Raw genomic sequence first — 16845 nt, forward strand, 5'->3', positions numbered from 1 at the left:
CAACAAGTGCAACTGATCACTCCAGTAGATGAGAAAAGAATGCACCCAGTTTGGTATTCCACATTCTGCCAACAAATGGAACATAAGTCACAGAACAGAATAAAATTCCTGAATCCCAATAAGAAAGAGAGGAAGAAAAAAGTGCAGGGAAGAGAAATGGAAGTAGAGAAGGAGTAACTAAAGTCATGAGAAGTCAGAGACATATCAGAACGGACTAGAGGGCGAGAAGGCAGGCTAGCACAAATGACGGCAGAGGCTCCCCTTTACTGAAATGTACAGCGGCAGGCACCATTCTTAACTTTACATGCACTGACCCATTTAATCCTCTCACCAAGCCAGAGGAAGAAACTATTCTCAGCTCCATTCCACTGGTGATGAAACCGGAGCGGCGTGAGGTAGGGCACTTGCCCCAGCACAGAGCGAGGAAGGTGCCGCTGTGACCTGCCCGGGTCTGACTCCAGGACACCCCATTCTTTAACCCTTACTACCTATTCTGCCTCCCAGGCCTTCAAATAGGGTTGGGAAAGGTGAGTGTCAAGGCCTGGGGCCACGCGCCGGTGGGCGGATGTAAAGGACGCGGGCTGCGAGTTGGGGGCAGAACGCGACGTCAATCCTAAGGCAAAGGAGCACAGCCCGCGGCCAGCCCGGCAGCCGGGGTACAGGGTGGGACCGAGGGCACGCGGCGCGCGGCGGAGGCCGGAGGAGGGGCGGGCGGCCCCTGCTCCCCGCTGCGGACCGCCGGCTTCCGCGGCCGGCGAGCCAGGCGCTCCGTATGTTGTGGCATTTAGTGTCCGCCACTCCGCGCGGGCGAGACCGCGGGCGAGGGAGACAGGGCGGACGGGCATGGAGACCCTGCGGGGCTGAGGCAAGGGAAGAGTGGCCCGGGGGAGGCGGAGGACGGGGCTAGGGGCCAGGCGTCGGGGGCGTCGGGGCAGCCTGCGGCGTCGCCGGACTCACCTCCCGCGGCAGCCCCTCCGGACTCGTCAGCCCCACCGGGCCGGAGGAGGCGGGGATGGACTCCGGGCCGCGGGGGCTGCCGGGAGCCCGTTCCCTGGGCAACGGGGCCGGCACCTGGGCCAGCACCGAAGAGCAGCAGCTGGCTCCGCCGGGGGCTAGAGCGGCAGAGCCACAAGTAGCAGCGGGCGGGGCGGACGTGACGCAAATGCGTTTCCGGCGGGGGTGGGTGGGGCTTCGCCTCTTCTTCTAGGGATATCTGCCGACCGCATGGAAGGTGCGTGAGATCGGTTCCTTTCCCGGGGCAGAGTAGCTGTGAATGTTACTGCTTGGGCCGCAGGTTGGGCCAGAAGCTCAGGAGCTCCCCGGATTAAATGAGGTTAAATGGAGGTCTGATGCCTTGCCGCAGCCTAGCCCGCAGGCCCTGCGCAGCCTCTGCAGGCTGCTCGGGAGACAGTTTTGCCGAGCCTCCGCTTTTTCACATGTGGAGTGACAGATGAACGGGACGATATACGCAAATGAGTGTCAGCAGATCAGACACCCAAATTGTAATTATTGTCACTATAAATTAGCACTAACAGAGTTCACTGGGTGCCAAGCCTTGCATGCTCAGCTCCTCCAGAAACTCCTGTCTGAACTGCCTTCAGTCAGAACATTCTGCTTGTAATGAAAGCTGGCTTTCGCCTAGTGCTCAGTCTGCTGAGTGCTGCTCCAAGTACTTGAAGTGGATCATCTCATTTGAACTTCACAGTGGTCCCATGAAGTAATGTCAATCCCATTTTGCAGATGGGGAGTAGAGGCTCAGAGGGGATAAGTAACTTAGCCACTGTGCCCTCACCCTGCCCTGTCCTGTGACGCTGATGACTGGTCTGTCTTTACTGGCCCTTAAGTTTCTTGAAGTCAGTTATGTTTTTGGTTCCTAAATATGTGCCCAGTATGAGTCAGGCTGACCATAAATCAGATATGATCCTGCCCTCAGAATCTCCTGTTGGGGGGAAAACCCTTAGACAATTATAAAACAGGTGGTAAGAGCTATTCCTCCATTTACCTCATTTTATGCAAAGCCTCCTATGTGTGGAAGGTTTGAAAGAGAACAAGACATAGTTCCTACCCTAGTCGAATTTCCAGTTTAGCAGGGAATATAGACATTAAACAAGCAAATACACTCCACCGATGAATATCGTGATAGCAGAATTACAGGATGTTCCACATATCTACTGGTGAGTCCTAACCCAACTTGGGGGATCCAGGAATACTTCTCTGTGGAAATGGCTTTCTAAAAACCTAAATCAGATAATTTCACTGCCCTACCCAGAGCTCATTGCTCACTCCCCATTGTATTAGGTTGGTGCAAAAGTAATGGCAGTTTTGGCCATTAAAAGTTGTGGCAAGACCTGTTACTTTTGCACCAGTCTAATACTTAAAGTCCAAACTTCTTATCTTAAGCTATTAGGTTCTAGTTGTCTGATCACCTCCTCACCCACTAGTTCTTTTCTGTCCATTTCATTCCAGCACACTGGTTTTTTTTGTTTGTTTGTTTTATTTTGTTTTGTTTTCTGTTTTTTGAACTCACTAACCTCATTCTCATAATTAGGGCACATACTACTGACCTACCCTTTTTCTGGCTTTTCATCATTCAGATCTCAGCCTGAATGATACCTTCTCAGGGGGTCACACTAACACAAGACCCTGTTTCATTTTCCACATACACTTACCATGATCTGAACCGATCGTGGCCATTTAATTGTTTATTATCTGCCTCCCCTTTGGAAAGTAAGTTCCATGAAAACGGTCCTGATCTGTCTTATTCAATCACTTCATTCCCCCACGCCTGGCATATTGTAGACAGTAAGCAAATATTTGTTGTTTAAGTAAAGAATGAATGATAAATCAATATGATATTTAAAAGTGAGGATACTGAGTTTGAGGCAGGGGAGTGGGGACACACACAGATAGGAAAAACATTCCAGGGCAAAGTCAGAACTTGTACAGAGCCAGCTCTGAGGCACAGAGGGCAAGTGGGAAAGGGTGAAGCTGAAGGTATGGGCAGAGCTTGGATAGTAGAGGCCTTGAGCTAACAGGTGAGATACTAGGTTTTTGCCATGTGCCAGGCCTCACAGCTTCACATATATTATCTAATCTCAGCAATCCTATGAAGTAGATACTATTTTTATTCCCATTTTACAGATGAAAATGTTGAGGCTCTGAAAGGTACATTAAGTTGCCCAAGATCTCACAGCTGGCAGAGGTGGGATTCAGACGCAGGCAGTGTGGTCTTCTGACTCGAGATGTCAAACCATCTAGCTGTTGTGTGTCCTGGATTCCTCAAGGGGACCTTATCCTGTGGGCCGTGAGAAGCCTTCGCGGGGTTCAAAGTAGAGAAGGCGAGAGGGCACCGGAGGGCTGGGGGAAAACAAACAACCTGAATTGGCTCTTGGTGGTCTGGGGGTTGCTTCCCACAGGCAGCAGGTACCCGGGATCCGGGTACATCTTGGAGGATAGGCGTCATGAGCCTGAGGAAGGAAGGAGCTTTCCTGCAGAGAGAACACGTGCAAAGGCCTGCAGGCACCTCAGCTTTTCAAGAGCTGCCAGTAGTTCATTTTCACTGGAGATTGACGGGAGGCCAATGTGTGGGTTGATGTACGTATTGATGCGGAGGGGTAGCTAGGTCTGGAAGGACTTCGGACTTCCTCCTGATGTCCAAGCAGGGCCATGGCAGCATCATGATCAACTCTGCATCTCTGTTGTCTCAGTGTCTTGAAATGATTAGCACTCATGAGCCATGCCACTCTGAACAAATTTAAAGTATCAGAGTGCCTGAGACTAGACAGTGGAAGTACTCAGGAGTCAGGGCTAGATAGATTATCCTGTAGGGAAGGTAACCTGAGCCATTGAAGAGTTTTAGCAGAAAGTCACAACTTTACCTTATTTCCAATCTTTGGAAAACAAAGGGCTTAAGGTAAAAATTTTGTGGAGCCATTAAGCTAGAAAAGGATTCAGCTATATCTGGTGAATCTTAAAATGTTAAAAATATTCTATGTTGTCTTCTTCCAGGAACTGTCACATTCATTCAGACTTTGTAGTTTCCACATTTATGTGTCCAGTTGATACAGCATTTGAGATAGTTTTACTGTTGAAAATTATGAGGACATTTGCCCTCCAACTGTGATTGTATATTCCATGATAATAATTTTGTTTCTTTTATACCCTATCAGCAAAGACTGTTGGAATTGTAACGCCCAGAAAACCTGTCTTATCTGTCAGTGCAAGAAAAATTAAGGACAATGCGGCTGATTGGCATAATTTAATCCTGAGGTGGGAAACCCTCAGTGATGCAGGCTTTACCACTGCAAATAATATTGCCAACTTGAAAATCAGTTTATTGTAAGTACATAACGGTTTTTCATGCTCTAAGTTTTTCACCCTTCATAATTGGGGAAATATCAACATGAATAAATTTGAAAATAAAATATTAAGCAAAAAAAGCAAGTGGTAAGATGACACATGATACAAAATTATATTCCTTTTTTTTTTTTTGAGACGAAGTCTCACTCTGTTGCCCAGGCTGGAGTGCGATGGCGCAATCTTGGCTCACTGCAACCTCTACCGCCTGGGTTCAAGCGATTCTCCTGCCTCAGCCTCCAGACTAGCTGGGATTACAGGCGCCTGTCACCACACCCGGCTAATTACTGTATGTTTAGTAGAGTCAGGGTTTCACCATGTTAGTCAGGCTGGTCTCGAACTCCTGACGTCACATGAGCCACCTTCCTCAGCCTCCCAAAGTGCTGGGATTACAGGTGTGAGCCACCACGCCTGGCTATTCTGATTTTTTTTTTTTTTTTTTGAGAGGGTGTCTTCCTCTGTAGTCTAGGCTGGAGTGCAGTGGCCGGATCTCAGCTCACTGCAAGCTCTGCCTCCCGGGTTCACGCCATTCTCCTGCCTCAGCCTCCCGAGTAGCTGGGACTACAGGCGCCCGCCTCCTCGCCCGGCTAGTTTTTGTATTTTTTAGTAGAGACGGGGTTTCACCGTGTTAGCCAGGATGGTCTTGATCTCCTGACCTCGTGATCCACCCGTCTCGGCCTCCCAAAGTGCTGGGATTACAGGCTTGAGCCACCGTGTCCGGCCTATTCTGATTTTTAAAACCGTAGATCCTTTGATTCTTTTGTAGTTCATAGGCGTGATGATTGGATTTTCATGCTCATGTATGACCTGTGCCTTCCTCAAACTTTGCTATGATGTTGACACATTACATAGCTGATACGGAAAAAACTACCATGGATTCTTTTTGTCCGTTTTTGGATTTTACATAAACAAAAAACATATGTTAGTGTTTCCTTTATGTCTCACTTTCTTTTTCTATTTTTTATTTTTGGAGACGAGTCTCACTCTATCCCCCAGGCTGGAGTGCAATGGTACAATCTCAGCTCACTGCAACCTCTGCCTCCCAGGTTCAAGTAATTCTCCTGCATCAGCCTCCTGAGGAACTGGAATTACAGGCATGTGCCACCACACTCGGCTAATTTTTGTATTTTTTGTAGAGACCGAGTTTCACCATGTTGGCCGGGTTGGTCTCGAACTCCTGACCTCAGGTGATCCGCCCACCTCAGCCTCCCTAAGTGCTGGGATTATAGGTGTAAGCCACTGCACCCATCCATGTCTCACTGTCTTTCAACATGGAAGCCATCCATGTAATGTAGAGCCACTATTCTGGTTCTGTTCTTTCTCATTGCTATTTAATAGTGTTTACCCACATTAGACCTCTCAAACTCTGCCACTGGTTTATCAACTAAGTTATGTAGTGTTCTCAATCTTTTGTTGTCATTTCAACAATGTACACAGCATCTTCCCCAGGAATAGATTCCATCTCAAGAAACCACCTTCTTTGCTCATCCATAAGAAACAACTCATCTGTTCAAGTTTTCCCATGAGATTGCAGCAATTCAGTCCCATCTTCAGACCCCGCTTCTAGTTCTGGTTCTCTTGCTTTTTCCACTGGCAGAGTAGATTGAACATCATTCTTAAGGGCCCTAGGAGTTTGAGAATGGTAGATGAGCATTGGATTCAACTTGAAGTCACTAACTGCAATATCCCCTAATGAGAAGGTCAACCTGTCTCTTGAAGCTTTGAAGCCTGTCATTGACTTCTCTGTAGTTGTGAATGTCTTGGCTGACATGTTCTCTAATAGAAGGCTGTTTCATCTACATTGACAATCTGTCATATCGTGTAGCTACCTTCATCATTGATCTTGAGTAGATCCTCTGGATAACTTGCTCCAGCTTCTACATTACCGCTTGCAGCTTCACCTTGTACTTTTATGTTATGGAGATGGCTTTTGTCCTTAAACCTCATGAACCAAATCCTGCTAGTCTCAAATTTTTCTTCTGTAACTTCCTCATGTCTCTCAGCCTTCACAGAATTGAAGAGAGTGAGGGTCCTGCTCTGGATTAGGCTTTGACTTAAGGGAATGCTGTGTCTGTTTTGCTCTTCTGTGCAGACCCCTCAAACTTTCTCCATATCTGCGCTAAGGCTGGTTCATGTGAATGATGATTCACATGTTCACTGGAGTAGCACCTTTAATTTTCTTCAATAACTTTTCTTTTGCCTTCAGAACTTGGCCAACTGTTTGACACAACAGGCCTAGCTTTTGGCTTATCTTAGCTTTTTTTTTTTTTTTGGTACAGATGGAGTCTCGCTCTGTCGCTCAGGCTGGAGTGCAATGGTGCAATCTTGGGTCACTGCAACCTCCGCTCCTGGGTTCAAGCAATTCTCCTGCCTCTGCCTCTCAAGTAGCTGGGACTACAGGTGCATGCTGCCACGCCCAGCTAATTTCTTTTGTATTTTAGTAGAAATGGGGTTTCACCATGTTGCCTAGGCTGGTCTTAAATTCCTGAGCTCAGGCAATCCACCCGCCTCGGCCTCCCAAAGTGCTAGGATTACAGGCGTGAGCCCCCGTACCTGGCCCCTTATCTCAGCTTTTGACATGCCTTCCTCACTAAGCTTAATCATTTCCAGCTTTTAATATTTTTGTTTCTTAATTTGGCCAAAGTATAGCTTTTGATTTAAAATGAGAGATATGCAACTCTTCCTTTCACTTGTACATTTAGTGGCCAATGTAGGGCTATTAATTGGCTTGATTTCAATATCCTCCTATTTCAGGAAATAGGGAGGCCCAAGGAGATGGGGAGAAATGGGAGCAGCCAGTCAGTGGAGCAGTCAGAACACACAATATTCATTCATTAAGCTCGCTTTTACATATGAACATGGTAATGGCACCTCAAAACAAACTAGTAATATCAAAGATTATCAATCACAGATCATAGATATAATAATGAAAAAGTTTGAAATATTGTAAGATTTACCAAAATATGATACAGAGACATGAAGTAAGCACATACTATTGGAAAAACGGCGCTGGTTGATTTGCTGTACATACATACACAGGGTTGCCACAGACCTTCAATTTGTAAAAAATGCATTATCTGTGAAACTCAGTAAGGTGAAGCATAGTAAAATGAGGCATGCCTGTATTCCTGGATTGTGAACTCTTTGAGGAAATGATCCATGTCTTGTTCATCTTTGTACATCCAGCACCATGCCCTGTGCCAAGGATGCCACACAGCTGAATGTTGGTTTATTTTTGTTTTTTTTTTTTTTGAGACAGTCTTGCTCTTTTGCACAGGCTGAATGCAGTGGTGCGATAACGGCTCACTGCAGCCTTGACTTCCTGGGCTTAAGTGATTCTCCCACCTCACCCTCCTAAGTAGCTAGGACAACATGTGTGTCCCACCATGCCCAGCTAATTTTTACTCTTAATTTTTGTGGAGATGAGGTCTCACTATGTTGCTCAGGCTGGATTCAAACTCCTGGACTCAAGCAGTCCTCCCGCATCCACCCCCCCAAAGTGTTGAGATTACAGGCATGAGCCATCAAAACCAGCTGTCATGGCTGAATTTAACTGACTTATTTTGGTGCAAAATTGAGTGACCAATGGACATATCCATTGCATATATAAATAATAACTGAATTTATATCATAATGACATGAAAGAACAATGCTTATGCAAAATGTCCCACGTAACTATGTGGATATAGAGGTTTGCAAAATTTATTATAAGGAAATAAGGCAAGCTTAAAGAGTTTATAGAGAGTATATTTTGTACACATTATTTTCTATTTTGTTTAGGAATAAAGACAAGATAGAACTAGACAGCAGCAGCCCAGTCTTGAAGGAAAATGAAGAAAAGGTGTGTCTGGAATATAACGAGGAACTGGAGAAGCTCTGTGAGGAACTGCAGGCCACCTTGGATGGTTTGGTAAGACATAAAGACGCAGGCCACTTGTGGTCACTGTTGCTGAATCCGATGGATGTATTTGGGGTTCACTTGACCATTGGCCATCCCTTCCTCCTTCTCAGTCTCCTCTGATGTTCTCTTCCTCTGCCTGCCACGTAAATCTTAATGTTCCCCAGGATGCTGTCTTAGACGTTCACTCCTCCTGTGCATCATCCAGGGAAATTTCACCCACTTTCCGGTCTCATCACAGTAAAAATTTTTTTTTTTTCGTGAGATGGTGTCTTGCTTTGTCGCCCAGGCTGGAGTGCAGTGGTGCGATCTTGGCTCACCGCAACCTCTGCCTCCTGGGCTCAAGCGATTTTCCTGTCTCAGCCTCCAGAGTAGCTGGGACTACAGTTGCGTGCCACCACGCCTGGCTAATTTTTGTATTTTTAGTTGAGACAGGGTTTCACCATATTGGTCAGGCTGGTCTCAAACTCCTGATCTCAGGTGATCCACCTGCTGGCCTCCCAGAGGGCTGGGATTACAGGCATGAGCCACTGCACCCAACCACAGAGTAAATATTTTAGGTTTCTAGGGCCAGCCAGTCTCTGTCTCAGCTACTCATCTCTGCCACATAGGACTAAACAGCCATAGACAATATATGTGTAAATGGATGTGGCTGCGTTCCATGAAACTTTATCTTTGTTTTTTGAATTTTTTTTTTTTTTTTTGAGATGGAGTCTCACTTTGTCACCCAGGGCAGAGTACAGTAGCATGATCTCAGCTCACTGCAAACTCCACCTCCCAGGTTCAAGTGATTCTCCTGCCTTAGCCTCCCAAATAGCTGGGATTACAGCCTTGCACCACCACATCAGCTAATTTTTGTATTTTTAGTAGAGACAGCATTTCACCATGTTGACCAGGCTGGTCTCGAACTCCTGACCTCAAGTGATCCGCCTGCCTCAGCCTCCCAAACTGCTGGGATTATAGGCATGAGCCACCACGCCTGGCCTTTTTTGTTTCTGTTTGTGTGTTTTGTTTGTTTGTTTGTTTGTTTTTGAGACAGAGTCTTACTCTGCCACAGAGGCTGGAGTGCAGTGGCGAGATCTTGGCTCACTGCAACCTCTGCCTCCCGGGTTCATGTGATTCTTGTGCCTCAACCTTCTGCCTAGCTGGCATCGCAGCTGCGCACCACCACACCCAGCTAATTGTTGTATTTTTAGTAGAGATGGGGTTTCACCATGTTGGCCAGGCTGGTGGCCAACATGATCCATCCACCTCAGCCTCCCAAAGTGTTGGGATTACAGGCTTGAGCCACTGCACCCGTACAGGAAAACTTTTTTTTTCGAGACAGAGTCTTGCTCTGTCGCCTAGGCTGGAGTGCAGTGACATGATCTTGGCTCACTGCAACCTCCATCTCCCAGGTTCAAGCGATTCTTCCACCTCAGTGTTCTGAGTAACTGGGATTACAGATGTGTGTCACCATGCTTGGCTAATTTTTGTATTTTTTTTTTTTTTTGAGACGGAGTCTCGCTCTGTCCCCCAGGCTAGAGTGCAGTGGCCGGATCTCAGCTCACTGCAAGCTCTGCCTCCCGGGTTCACGCCATTCTCCTGCCTCAGCCTCCCGAGTAGTTGGGACTACAGGCGCCGCCACCTCGCCCGGCTAGTTTTTTTTTTGTATTTTTAGTAGAGACGGGGTTTCACCGTGTTAGCCAGGATGGTCTCGATCTCCTGACCTCGTGATCCGCCCGTCTCGGCCTCCCAAAGTGCTGGGATTACAGGCTTGAGCCACCGCGCCCGGCCTAATTTTTGTATTTTTAATAGAGACAGGGCTTTGCCATGTTGGCTAGGCTGGTCTTGAACTCCTGACCTCAAGTCATCTGCCCACCTCGGCCTCCCAGAATGCTGGGATTACAGGCGTGGGCCACCATGTTTGTCCAGGAAAACTTTATCTTTGGACACTGAAATTAGAATTTTGTATAATTTTTATGAGTCACAATCACTATTGTCTTTTTGGTTATTTTCAACCATTTAAAAATGAAAAAACCATCTCAGCTTGTGGGCCATACAGAAACAGGCTGTGGGCCAGAACTGACGTGCGTGCCAGGGATAATTTGCCCACCCCTGATACAGCACGTAAGAGACTAAAGTGTTTGTTTAATGAACTCATAACTAAATTTCAAAACCTACCATACTGGCCACCAGATGTGAAGATAATACCACCTCACTTCTTTGCTAGGCACAGGAAATTAGGTTTTATACATATTTGAACTTGGATAACTGAAGCTTACCCGTAAACGTTTAAGATCTTTATATTTTCACCTTTTTGTTTGTTTGTTTGGAGATAAGGTCTTGCTCTGGAATGCAGTAGCATGATCACAGCTCACTGCTGCCTTTACTTCCTGGGCTGAGTGATCTTCTTGCCTCAGCCTCCTGAGCAGCTGGGACTACAAGCATGAATCATCATGCCCGGCTAATTTTTAAAATTTGTTTGTAGAGACAGGGTTATCATGTTCACCAGGCTGGCCTCGAACTCCAAACATGACGTAATCCTCCCACCTTGGCCTCCCAAAGTGCTGGGATCACAGACGTGAGCCCTGGCGCCCGGCCTTAGCTTTTCTGTCATGTCTTCTTTCGGCTTCAGGATCCCGTATGACATTGAGTCCCCGTGTTTCCTTAGGCTCCCTTTGGCTGTGACAGTTTCTCAGACTTCCCTGTTTTTGATGACTTTGACAATTTTGAGGAATACTGGTCAGGTATTTTGTAGAACGTCCCTCAATTGAGATTTCTCTGATGTTTTTCTCCTAATTCGACTGAGGTTATGGGTTTTTTTCAGAGGAGGACCACAGAAGTAAAGTGCCATTTCTGTCACATCATATCAAGGGCACATACTGGACATACTGTCATCAGGACTTTTCTTTGGGTCTCACCTATTGCCCAGGCTGGTCTCAAACTCCTGGGCTTAAGCAGTCCTCCCACCTCAGCCTCCCAAAGTGCTGAGATTCCAGACGTGAGCCACTGTGCACAGCCAGGACTTTTCACTGTTGAAGTTGACCTTGATCACCAGGCACAGCAGGTTCCTCTGCTGTGAAGTTGCTCTTTCTCCTCCTCCCATGCTGTGCTCTTTGGCAGGAAGTCACTGTGTAGCCCATACCTAGGGGATAGGGATGCATTCACCACCTCCTTCAGGGTGCAGCATCTACATAAATTATTCGGAATTATTCTGCATGGGAGATTGGTTCCCTCCCTCCCATTTGTTAATTTTTTTTTTTTTTTTTTTTTTTGAGACAGAGTTGCGCTCTTGTCGCCCAGGCCCACCGCAACCTCTGCCTCCCGGGTTCAAGTGGTTCTTCTGTCTCAGCTTCCCAAGTAGCTAGGATTACAAGTGCCTGCCACCACACCCGGCTAACTGTTGTATTTTTATTTATTTTTAAAAAATTTTTGTTTTGGACAGGCGTGGTGACTCAAGCCTATAATCCCAGCACTCTGGGAGGCCCGAGGCAGGTGGATCACCTGAGGTCAGGAGTTTGAGACCAGCATGGCCAACATGGTGAAACCTCATCTCTACTAAAAATACAAAAAATCAGCTGGGGGTGGTGGCAGGCACTGCAATCCTAGCTACTTGGGAGGCTGAAGCAGGAGAATCACTTTCGGAGGTTGCAGTTAGCCGAGATCACACTACTGCACTCCAGTCTGGGTGACAGAGCGAGACTCCATCTCAAAAAAAAAGAAAAGTCCGGGTGCGGTGGCTCACACCTGTAATCCCAGCACTTTGGGAGGCCAAGGCGGGTGGGTCACAAGGTCAGGAGTTCAAGACCAGCCTGGCCAAGATGGTTAAACCCAGTTTCTACTAAAAATATGAAAATTAGCCAGGTGTGGTGGTGGGTGCCTGTGATCCCAGATACTCAGGAGGCTGAGGCAGAGAATTGCTTGAACCCAGGAGGCAGAGCTTGCAGTGAGCTGAGATCGCACCACTGCACTCCAGCCTGGGCGACAGAGTGACACTCGTCTCAAAAAAAAAAAAAAAAGAAAAGTGGTTTGGGAATAAGTTTTCATTCTATGTTCAAAACCAAAAGTTGCTTTTATAAGGGTATTATTATTAATATTATTCCTATTTTCCTCTATCGGTTAAAGAGCATGGCTTCCAGACCTGGTCTGTGTCTTTCCTAAGTTTGACCTTCTGGGGGTTGCATGCACTGTTTTCCCTGAGCTGGGCTAACATTTCACTGTGGTCTGTGTTTGCTGTGGGAAGAAGCCACCAATGTTGAAATGTAAGGGGCTGTTGTTTATGCACTATTCATTCAGGGATGCACGTGCCTATGTGACCTGAATTCCTTATTCATGGCTGAGCGACAGAATTGAGCATGACTTCTCGCCTGGGGTCAAGGCTCCAGAATTTCCCTTATTCTCCTGTTATCAGCTTTTCTTAGAATCAGGTGGCACCAGGGAGCTGCCGCAGGACTCAGAGGAAAGAGCAGAGGACTGGGTGTTAAAACTTGGTGTCAGAAGACATGGTATCGAGTTCTGGCCTCATCCCTCTCAGCTCAACCTTGAGCAGTTTCCCAGCTGTGAAAGGGAAATGATGAGTCCTGCCTCTTGGGGTTGGGCCAAGTAAAATATCAAACCTTAAAAGATTTGGGAAACAAGTAAGGTCCTTTAAAAATTAACATTAGCTGAATATAGTGCTTGCCACTTCCAATGTAATTGGAGGGTGGTTGGAAGGACCAAGTAAAGGAATTAATATTTTTGACAATTTATATATCTTTTCTTATTTCCCCCCATGTATGTAAAGTCAGCTATACTTAGGAGTTCAAAATTTGGTCTTCAAAGACCAAATTTTCATATGCTACTTAAATCTGAAATCCTAGTTACTTCACCCATTAATTTTCTTTATCAAACCCTTATATATCTCTAAGTAGGTGCTTCACAAATACTAACTCACTTAATCCTCTTCACCACGCTGTGAAAGTAAGCCCGCCATTGCCCCTATTCTGTGCTGCCTGGTATGTGCAGCGGGGATGGTTTAGTATCTCCCACAAGTGGCTGTGCACATCATGCAGTTACAGGACTTAGGACAGAGCCTGGCCCCCACTGAGGGACCGTCAATGGCAGCTCGCCACGTTACCTTACTTCCTGCATGAAGTGTTTAGGGCTCCCTTTCTGTGTTGCCATTTTATAAACAAGGAAGTCAAGGAGGTTTCCGTAAACAAAGGCAGTTAATAAGAGAGAGTCAGGCCTGGTGCGGTGTCTCACGCCTATAATCCCAGCGCTTTGGGAGGCCGAGGTGGGCGGATCACGAGTTCGGGACATTGAGACCAGCCTGGCCAACATGGTGAAACCCCATCTCTACTAAAAATACACAAATTAGCTGGGCGTGGTGGCACACGCCTGTAATCCCAGCTACTTGGGAGGCTGAGGCAGGAGAATTGCTTGAACCCGGGAGTCAGAGGTTGTAGTGAGCCAAGATCCCGCCACTGCACTCCAGCCTGGCACTGCACTCCAGCCTGGCACTGCACTCCAGCTTGGCGCTGCACTCCAGCCTGGCACTGTACTCCAGCCTGGCACTGTACTCCAGCTTGGTGACAGAGCGAGACTCCGTCCCCCCGCAAAAAAAAAAAAGACAGAGAGTCAGAAATGAGCTCATTTGATGCCTTTCTCTCTCACTTCTTAAAAGCAGCAAGAGCCAGCCAGGCGTGGTGGCACATGCCTATATAATCCCAGCGCTTTGGGAGGCTGAGGCGGGAGGATCACTTGAGCCCAGGAGTTAGAGACCAGCCTGGGCAACATAACGAGGCCCTGTCTCTACAAATTAAAAAAAATTAACTGGGCATGGTGGTGCACACGTGTGATCCCAGCTACTTGGGAGGCAGTTGAGGCTGCATGAGGCACGGTCATGCCACTGCATTACAGTTTTACAACTTGGGTAACAGAATTACAGTTTTACAACTTGGGTAACCAAGTTTTACAACTTGGGTAACAACCCTGTCTCAAAAAAAAAAAAAACAGGCAGCAAGAGCCTGCCTTGGGATTCCTCCAGGACTTTGGGTCTAAAACATGAGTGCTCTTTGGAAATCCTAGTGAAATGGCACTCAGAAACCTTTCTTGCTCTAGGACTGGAAATCTGGGGTTTATTACAAAAGTAATTCAAATTAATGGAATCATAGCAACTGTCCACCTTTGTCTCCCTGGGAATTTGCTGTACGTAGAGTTAACAGTGTTTAGTTATTGGAATTTTTATCGCAACAGACTTACACTTCTTAGCTTTGAAATCTTATAGTTATTGAATCTGAGACTGGAGATTTCAAATATTATCATATTCCAAATGAATATGTTTCAGACCAAAATACAGGTGAAAATGGAAAAGCTGTCTTCAACTACCAAGGGAATTTGTGAACTAGAAAATTACCATTATGGGGAGGAGAGTAAACGGCCCCCTCTGTTCCACACTTGGCCTACAGCCCATTTCTGTAAGTAGTTCCTTCTCAGTTAACTTGCAGGAGGGTAAGGGTTATTAAGGGCATTTAGTATCGTTTACATCTGGTACTTTAAGAAGCTGACAAGGCTTTGAAATTCAATGCAAAAGTATCTATCGGGAGGAAAAGAGACAGAGGCGTCTTAAAATAAACATTTCTTCTTGGCTTTAATTACCTGGTTATCAGCAGAGTATATTAAACATAATTAGAGACCCGTGAAGCAAGCTGCTGTTATTAGGCTTCTAAAACCAGTGGGGCAGAGTGAATTCCACCTCCTCTGTGGAAGCAGAAATCTCTCATTTTGGGTGGGGGGAAGGGGAGAAAAGGGGTTTTTTTGGTTTGTTGAGGTTTTTCTTTTCCTTTTTGTTTTAATTAAAAAACAAATTGAGGTCACTGCAGCCAACCTCATGGAAGATGACTGGGAAAAAACGAAAGCCATGACTTCAATAAACTCTAGGAGGTACTTCTTAAAGGGTTACTTTTAGCTTTATTAGTTCAAGACAAGGGCTAAGCTGTTTTATGTTGATCTGATACTTTTAAAATAAGGCAGGAAAGGGGAAAATCACCTGGTGGAATGTGTTTAGTGATATATTGTCAGTTTGAGGGGAATCTCCTGCTTATAATCACTGCAGGTCACCAAAGGGTCAGGTAGAAAAGGTTATATATACTTTTTTTTTTTTGAGACAGAGTCTCGCTCTGTCATGCATGCTGGAGTGTAGTGGTGCAGTCTTGGCTCACTACAGCCTCCGCCTCCTAGGCTGAAGCAATTCTCGTGCCTCAGTCTCCCAAGTAGCTGAGATTACAGGCGCGTGCCACCACACCCGGCTAGTTTGTTTTTTTTTTTTTTTTTTTGGAGACAGAGTCTCGCTCTCCTGCCCAGGCTGGAGTGCAGTGGTGCAATCTCAGCTCACCACAAGCTCTGCCTTCCGGGTTCACACCATTCTCCTGCTTCAGCCTTCTGAGCAACTGGGACTACAGGCCACCATGTCCGGCTAATTTTTTATGTTTTTAGTAGAGACGGCGTTTCACTATGTTAGCCAGGATGGTCTTGATCTCCTCACCTCGTGATCCACCCACCTCGGCCTCCCAAAGTGCTGGGATTACAGGCGTGAGCCACTGCGCCCGGCCTAGTTTTTGTATTTTTTAGTAGAGACAGGGTTTTGCCATGTTGGCCAGGCTGGTCTCAAACTCCTGACCTCAGGTGGTCCTCCCACTTGGGCCTCCCACAGTGCTGGGATTACAGGTGTGAGCCACTGCAGCCAGCCTAGTTTTTGTATTTTTTAGTAGAGACAGGGTTTTGCCATGTTGGCCAGGCTGGTCTCAAAACTCCTGACCTCATGTGACCTGCCCACTTGGGCCTCCCACAGTGCTGGGATTACAGGCGTGGGCCACCGTGCCCGGCCTATATACGCTTTTATTTCACTCTGCTGACCATGTTATCGAATTGTACTAATCTGTATCAGCTAGAGTGGTAAACTCCATCGGGCCCTTCTTCCTCTCAGTGCTGTTGCTAATTCTGGTTTTCAATTAAGAGCTGTTAAAAATGTGGCTCTTCCCGAGTCAAGACTACGTTCTTGAATCACTGCCATTAAGGGACACGCACGTTTCTTTCAGATGAGGTTTCGCACAGGCTCTTGGAGATGTACAGGAAGGAGCTGCTCCTGAAGCGCACGGTGGCCAGGGAGCTTGCACACACCGGGGATCCTGACCTCACCCTGAGCTACTTGTCCATGTGGCTGCACCAGCCCTACGTGGAGAGCGACAGCAGGCTGCATCTGGAGAGCATGCTGCTGGAGACGGGCCACCGAGCTCTGTGACATCCTGAGACGGCTGCAGACACTGGCTCCTTCCACTTCTCACCAGGCAGACAGTCTCCTGCCTAGGACCCAGTGCTGCAGGCCTGGATCAGACCTCAGGATCAGACCTTCTTGGGGTCTTCTGGCCAGAGCTTGTCACCAGCCCCGTGGCCTCTCCAGGCATGCCCATGTCCACAGCCCGCGGCCAGCCCCATGTGGTGCCACTCAGCCTCCTCTGCCCCTCCTGGGAACCCGTCATTCGTGGGTGCTTCTGAGTAAAATCAATGAGTTTCTGAGCAGAATGAGTGAGTGATCTGGTTTCTATAAATAAGGCATGCTTTATACATTT

General features: G+C 47.0%; 2 protein-coding genes and 1 non-coding gene across 9 annotated transcripts in view; 2 read left to right on the forward strand and 1 right to left on the reverse strand.

The window, feature by feature from the left end:
- TECPR2 (tectonin beta-propeller repeat containing 2) overlaps positions 1–1163 on the reverse strand; it is a 102277-nt gene extending 101114 nt beyond the window's left edge. The window contains exon 1 of the mRNA XM_026455238.1: positions 958–1163. The gene's annotated coding sequence lies outside the window, so the exon portion shown is untranslated. The remainder of the gene's footprint in view (positions 1–957) is intronic.
- Position 1164: 1 nt separating this feature from the next.
- Positions 1165–16798, forward strand: CINP (cyclin dependent kinase 2 interacting protein). 7 transcript variants are annotated; one of them, XM_023205667.1, is made up of 6 exons: positions 1207–1231; positions 2083–2174; positions 4170–4338; positions 8137–8266; positions 14565–14694; positions 16315–16798. In XM_023205667.1, exons 2-6 carry the CDS (start codon positions 2156–2158, stop codon positions 16515–16517), a joined length of 651 nt encoding a protein of 216 aa, XP_023061435.1. In that variant the 5' UTR covers positions 1207–1231; positions 2083–2155; the 3' UTR covers positions 16518–16798. The 7 variants fall into 7 exon arrangements, with proteins under 7 accessions (XP_023061436.1, XP_023061439.1, XP_023061434.1 ...); XM_023205668.1 differs by lacking the exon at positions 2083–2174 and having other exon boundaries at positions 1165–1231; XM_023205666.1 differs by having other exon boundaries at positions 1191–2174.
- LOC111538392 lies at positions 5111–5214 on the forward strand. Its single transcript, XR_002730317.1, has one exon. It is a non-coding gene; the product is annotated as a small nucleolar RNA U13 (small nucleolar RNA).
- Positions 16799–16845: the final 47 nt, after the last annotated feature.

This window comes from Piliocolobus tephrosceles, chromosome 6 (genome assembly GCF_002776525.5).
Source record: "Piliocolobus tephrosceles isolate RC106 chromosome 6, ASM277652v3, whole genome shotgun sequence".
Lineage (NCBI taxonomy): Eukaryota > Metazoa > Chordata > Mammalia > Primates > Cercopithecidae > Piliocolobus > Piliocolobus tephrosceles.